At 44.7% G+C, this 7,112-nt stretch overlaps 1 protein-coding gene across 1 annotated transcript; it reads left to right on the top strand.

The window, feature by feature from the left end:
- The first annotated feature begins 5,789 nt into the window (after nt 1–5,789).
- LOC121970711 (F-box protein SNE-like) lies at nt 5,790–6,649 on the top strand. The gene has a single exon (XM_042521601.1). It carries the CDS (start codon nt 5,815–5,817, stop codon nt 6,250–6,252), a length of 438 nt encoding a protein of 145 aa, XP_042377535.1. The 5' UTR covers nt 5,790–5,814; the 3' UTR covers nt 6,253–6,649.
- Nucleotides 6,650–7,112: the final 463 nt, after the last annotated feature.

The following is a 7,112-nucleotide window of genomic DNA, read 5'->3' on the forward strand; positions in this document are numbered from 1 at the left end:
AGAGGGAACAGTAGGCGTCGGTTCGTTCTAGAGTTTCTGAGAAACTCAAAGTCAGAACCGGACAGTCCAGTAACTATCAAATACTTGTATTTATCTTATATTATTGTGCTAACTTGGTTTTACTTTGTTTGTGGACTAATATGCCTTGCAGGAATGAAATTGTCCAAGGAAAGCCTCAGATAAACAGTATCCGAGGCGCCCTCCATGGAACTTGGAGGCGTCTCGGGTGCCTTGGATGAAAGCCTCGCGCAGCAAGGAGCGAAGGTGCCTTCCAAGGAAATGGAAGACGCCTTGAATGTTGGATGGAGGGCGCCCTCCATGGAGCTTGAAGGCGCCTTCGAGTGGATAAGCAACGCAAAAAACAGAGCTTATCGACACCGACGCGGAGGGGATAGAAATCCATGCTGGAGGCTCCTCCTATGGATGCTGGAGGCACCCTCAACGGGCTATTTGAAGCTGGTTCAAGCAGAGGCAAAGAGACAACAACAACTTACAATCCTTCTTCCGTGTGCGGCTAACAAATTGATCCGACAAAGTCCTAACACTGCTCTAACGACCAGAAGTTCTCAATTTCAGATTTCCTTATTCTCGATATAATATTTGGTAGCACTTTAATTGTTGTACTCTTTTTGTAATATTTCTGAAGCTATAGTGATTGCCCATCGGAAGCACTCTTACGTGCGAGCTTTGGAGTAGGAGTCACCACAAGCTCCAAACCAAGTAAATTCTTGGTGTTTCCGTTTGATCTTTATTTTCTGCTACGATTACTCGATTATCTTAAAAATAAACGAATTAGCCACGAACGCTATTCACTCCCCCCCCTCCTCCCCTCTAGCACTTTTCAATCCTACACCAGACTCTCATGTTGCTCGGTCGAGTTATAAGCATGCTTGTTCACGCACCAATATCCTAGATTCATGTGTCATTCAACCTAGTTATAAGTGTGCTTACTCACGCGCTTATGCCCCTGACTCTTGTACCCTAGTGTCAAGTCATGAAGAGTGTTATCCACATATTATTTAGTCACTCTCCCGCAGTGCTCAGCCGCTCACTCGGCACAACTCATCCACTCGGTCGGCATGACTCAACTGCCTGCTTGGCATGATTTAGTCGCTCGCTCGGTACCACTCAGTCGCTCACTCGGTATAACTCAACCGTTCGCTCGATACCACTCGACAATCTCTCAGCACCACTCAGTGATCGACATTTTCAAACTCAAGTTCCAATCACAAAGCTTCTGATCGGCAACTCTCAAATCCCAATGTCACTCGGCAGTTGGGAAAAATCCACTTGATAGCCTATTTCAATCAAGATCTCAAAATCCACCAATTAATAATTCTCAAGTAAAGCCAATTGGCAACTTCAAACAAAAACACCCACATGGCTACAATCAGTAAAACCACAAATCCAAGGTGGAAAAATCCACTTGGTAGTCTCAAATTAGCAGATTGGCATTATCCAACCATAAGTGAAGGGGTCCAACCCGACCTTGGCCCTGTAGTGGGAATGTGATTCAACCTTGCGATGGGCTTAGTCCAGTTAGTCGGACTCGTGCCTCCTTCGACTAGACTTGAAGGGGAGACTTGTGATACATCATGTTGTGAGTAACTCCAAAGGTAATGTGGGGTCGATAATAAAGATGATGTGGCAGTCAGAGTTAAGATGATATGACAGACAAAGTTAAGATGATATGATAGTCAAAGTCAGGGTGTAAGTATCCAAACGAACCATTTTCAACGGGGCTCAACTCCCTACTTCTCATGGACAAGACTCTTGGCATAAACCCAATCAGCCCCAGCACTGATCGGTCCTCCGGGACTAAGTTCCCCACTTCTAATAGACATGACTTCCAACATAAATCTGACCGGCCCTAGAGCTGATCGAACCTCTGGGGCTCATCTCCCCACTTCTCATGGACATGATCCCCAACATTATCCCGATAGGTTCTAGAGTCGATCGGAGCTTTGGGGCTCAGTTCTCCACTTATCATGGGCATGACTCCCAATATAAACTCGACCAACCTTATAGTCGGTCGGACCTATGTGATTCAGTTCACCACTTCTCATGGGCATGTCTCCCAACATAAATCCGATAGACTCTATAGCTGATTGGACTTCCTGGCTCAGCTCTCCACTCCTCATGGGCATAACTCCCAAAATAAACCTAATCTACCTTATAGCCGATTAGACCTACGGGGCTTAGTTCCCCACTTCTCATGAGCAATGCTTTTAGTATATACCTGATCGGCCTAGAGCCTATCGGACCTATGGGGATCAGCTCCTAACTTCTCATGGGCATGGCCACTAGCACAAACTCGATTGACTCCAAGCCGATCAGACTACCTCTAGGAGACAACATTGTAATAGAATCACTACAATCTGTCAGTGAATAACTGTTACTCAACTAGGAATATTTCGCTATTCTGACAAATACACACAACAGAACCTTCCTCTGCTTAGGGGAGGGTTGTCCTACATCCTCCACTACCCGATATATTCTGATATCAGATATTCTCGAATACCTCATTATTATGAAGGTTATGAGAGGTAATATAAAAAGAGGGGTCCTCTCCATTGACGAGGTACGCACGTGTATGCACACACATCCACATTACTATTCTACTGTTTGTCTTATTCTCCATTTCGCTTGGTTGCTGTTTTGACTTGAGCGTCAGAGTGTCTACACCAGGAACCCCTTACCTAGTTTTCACTCTAATGGTTCCATTGGCTCTATCTATGGTATGTGTAGGTTCGTAGCTCCAAGCCTGCAACTCTCAGTTCAAAGTCTTTCCTCTGTCAACATTCTTACCACCTAGCTGGCCGCCCATCTACTCAGCTTCTGAACAAGATCACTCATGAATTATGGAGAGTCGATCATAAATTAAGCATAATAAAATTAAAAAATTTTACTCTTATATGGTAGTTGACTGATGATGCATCATAAAAGCAAGGAGTATAATTGAAAATGCTCCTGACATGGTGCACCTACTAAAACATTCAACATACTCCCAAGCATTCATGATTCAAATCCCAACTGATGTGATGAAAATTTTGCAGCTCCCACGTGCCCCGTATGGCCAAAAGTCACGCTGAGTTGTCAGTCAAAGTCAAGGTAAAGTGGATTTGACCCATAGGAGGTCGAACTCGATCTAAAAGAGATTCAAATCTAATTAAACTCGCTCAACATGCTCATCTCAAAGCTTCAAGTTTGATAAACTATGGATCCGACACCTCCCCATTTTCAACCATCTCAGCCTCGGCCTTAGCCGCCGACATCACTTTCATCTCAATTCTGAATCTCGACATCCTACATATCTCAATTTCTCAGATCCTTGTATCACTTATGTCTCAGCATCAGTCATTGACATCTCTATGATTCAGTCTCAAATCCTGATGTCGGTTATGGCTAGGCCCAATTCATCGACATCCTCCATGTCTCAAATCTCGGCATCACCTATGTCGTGGCCTAGGTCGTCGACATCTCTCCGATTCAATCTCATACCATGATGTCACCTATAGTTAGGCCCAGATCGCTGACATCCTCCATATCTCGGATCCCGACTTCACTAATATCTCAGTCTCAGTCACCAACATTTCCTCTAGTTTAGTCTCAGATCCTGATGTCGTCTATGACTAAGCCAGATCACCAACATCCTCAATCACCGATATCTCTTCTAGCTCAGTCTTAAATCATGATGCCCCCCATGGCTAGGCCCAGGTTGCTGACATCTTGCATGTTTCAGATCTCAGCATCATCCATGTCTCGACTTCAGTCACCGACATCCCCTTCTCAGTCTCAGTCACCGACATTATCTACTCTCAAGACACTTAGTATCAACACTATTTTTCATCCGTCCTTGGATTGGACCCACTCTCTGCAAGTCTCGAATAAGGTTGTCTCTCAAGAAGGGCAAACAACGACTAAGAATATTCTATGACATATGACACTAGATGAATGAAGAGGCGGTAACGAGGTTGTCAAATCTGGTTCCCTAGATTCTCTCCTACATACACGTGACGCTTGATGAATAGAGAGACAACTGACGAATGTCGGATCTGGTTCCCCCACAAACGTATACAATGACGATGGAGGAGCGTGCAACATCTAGAGCATCTGACATAGAGATGGTTTACTGACGATTATATAAATCCTAGAGAGGGTAAGTGTAAGGGGATTTCACACTCTCTACAATCCACCAGGTTCTCTCTTTCTTCTCCATCCTTCTTCCGCATATATAATACCTCAAGTAAATCCTAACTTGAGCGTTGGAGTGGTTTGTCAGGATCTCTTAGATGCCATAACCTTCTTTTATTTTTTATTTTTTATTTTTTATTTTTTTATGAGAAGGTAAATATATATCATCAAAATGCACAATCATATAAAATCATCCTGGAGCCCTTTATGTTATGTCTGACAAATTGTCAGATCTGGAAGAGGAACCATGATTGTGTACATGTGTTCACTCGTGTACCAACTCTCGCACACTCTGCTACGCATATTGGTTGCATGCTCATCCTCGGTATCACATACTGAGCTGAGGCATCAACTAGCATCGCCCATGATCCGTGTCCATGCTACTCGTGCCTCGTCCTCCTTATCTGTGTCCATACGCCTTGTGTCTCATCAATGATCAATCTAACCTTCTTTTAGAGTGCATTTCAAAACCCTTCATCTCCTCATCTCCTATCTCCATAGAACGCGCGTGTTAACATCTTCATTGATTGGTGGCACGGTATTTGACCGAATCACCAGCTATTATGCATTGTAGGAAAAATCTAAAAATTTAGATGTGCTCTATGCTTTCAAATTTATCCGATGGATAAATCGAGAGGGAAAAGATTGTCCACTTCCATAGTTAATTGACGCCAAGGCTCATATATATTTACGCCAAGTTAAATAAATATTATAAAATATCTACTTACGCGCGCGGTTCAAAGAAATTGTGGAAGACCCCTGACCATATCCGGCAGTCTATTTTGCATGCATAATCGATAAGAAGAAGGAGGAGCAGTAGATTGGATCATGGTCCTCCGTTCCAATTTCCCCTCCCCAGAAAATCTTGAACACTCAGACGAGTTTCATGTTCTTGACGGATAGCAAAATCCAGAGAGAAGTCCCATGCAGAACACGACACACGTAATCGCTTCTGACTCTGCACCAAGTGCTCCAGTTCAAGCACTCGGCCCCATCCATCCATCCATCAAGGCCATGGGATATGATCCATTAACAGAGCAGAGCAGAGAGCTTCTGTTCTCTGTTGACTCTCGGGCTACGCAATTAATGTTTTGGCAGTGATTGCAGGGTACGGGAGGGAGAGACTGTCAGCAGAAGGCTTTGGAGCCTCTCCGTTTCTCATCTTGCTCCTCAAAGAATCTAACTGCCCACCGTTCTGTATTTGCCATTTGATCTCCAAGGTATATATATATATATATATATATATCTCTGCAAAAGGAACATCTTTCAAGTAATAAATGCAGCAAATCTGTTCGAGCATCGAAGAAGAATGCATGAAGAAGAGGAGATTTCTGTATATAACAGCATAATGCACGGGAAAGGAGAAGACTTTAGTGCTCACATGAGTGCGTTTTGGAGGATAAAAATAATAAAGAAGAGAGAGAGGTTACGTATTCTTGGACGGATCTTTTCATTTACGAATCCCCATGCTGTTGGCCCTTTTTTGTTGGCCCCATCCCCTCGTCCATGAAGATGCCTTTCTCCTCCTTCCCCCCTCCTCCTCCTCTGGTTATTATAAAGCCTTGCCGTTTTCCGTTGGGTTGAAAAGCAGGGGAGAAGGGGAGGAGTTGAGCGGGCAGAATGCTGCCGGAGGAAGAAGGGAGGCGCTTCTCCATCAACGACAACGCGGACCTGCTGGGGGAGATACTTGGGCGGTTGGACGGCCGGTCGCTGGCGACGGCCGCGTGCGTCTGCCGGCTCTGGAGCGCCGTCGGCCGCCGCGAGGGCGTGTGGGAGTCCGTCTGCCACCGCCACGCACGGCCCTGCGGCGACGAGTGCGGCTCCACGACCCGGGCTGTGGTCGCCGCACTCGGCGGGTACCGCCGGTTATACCGCCTCTGCATCGGCCCGGCCCTGGACCGGCTTGCTGACGGCGGCCGAGTGCCCCTGTCGCTCTCGCTCTCGCTCTTCTCCATCGACTGCTACGAGAGGCTGGGCGTCGGCGCCGCCGCCGGCGGGAGGCAGCAGCAGACGCCCGCGTCGCTGCTGTTCCTGTGCAAACCCGTCGACGTGTCTTGATCTCTCGCCGCCGGATTCCGGACGCAGAGAATCGCCGGCGTACCTGCTTCTTATTCATTCGCTCGATCAAAAACAAGAAAAAAAAAAGTTCAAAAATTGCACCACTGTTTCTAAACCAATTCACGTTGATATTTAACATATCCATCTGATTCTTGAGCAGGCGATTCGATTGTCATCTTCAGTTCAGATTTTTTCTACTGTTCTCTCTGTGACAGCAGAAATTCTTGATAAATTGGTGGAGATGGAAACTGAAACGGCTGCATATTTAAGACTTTTCACAATGTTTTCAGTTCATACAAAAAAGAATAAGGGGAAAAAAAACCTGTGCATTCAAAGTGGGATGAACAAAAGATGTCCCCCAGTCCTTCACCTTTTTTCCTTTGTTTTTTCATGCAAGTATTCGGTCTGTTTTGTTTGTTACTTCAGAAGAGTCATTGTTCATCTTTTTATGATAACGAACTGTAAGTCATCGTTGGATTAAATTGTGTGACACGACGTACAAATTGGTTTAGTAGGTAGTGTGTCGCCTTCATTGCGTGTGCCTTGTTTATGTTTGTAGAACAATTATTAGAATTTACAAATGTCGGAGTCACATTTGTGTCGATGGGACTAAGTCGTCAATCAAATGGTGAGGTCCACGCAAGGCGAGTAAACTCTCTGAGATATCGCATGAGAGTTGAGAAATTTTCTTGTTGATGATTTATTGAATCACATTTATATGGATTTCAGGATTTACGTATTTAACTTTCATAATATTAAAATCACACAGCGTTCCTATTATATCCCTCTTTCTTTCTTCTCATTTAAAATTTATTATTCTCAATTTATGATGTCAAAAATTTAGAACAATTATGTATTAA

The sequence above is a fragment of the Zingiber officinale genome, chromosome 4A (assembly GCF_018446385.1).
Source record: "Zingiber officinale cultivar Zhangliang chromosome 4A, Zo_v1.1, whole genome shotgun sequence".
NCBI classification, from domain to species: Eukaryota; Viridiplantae; Streptophyta; class Magnoliopsida; order Zingiberales; family Zingiberaceae; genus Zingiber; species Zingiber officinale.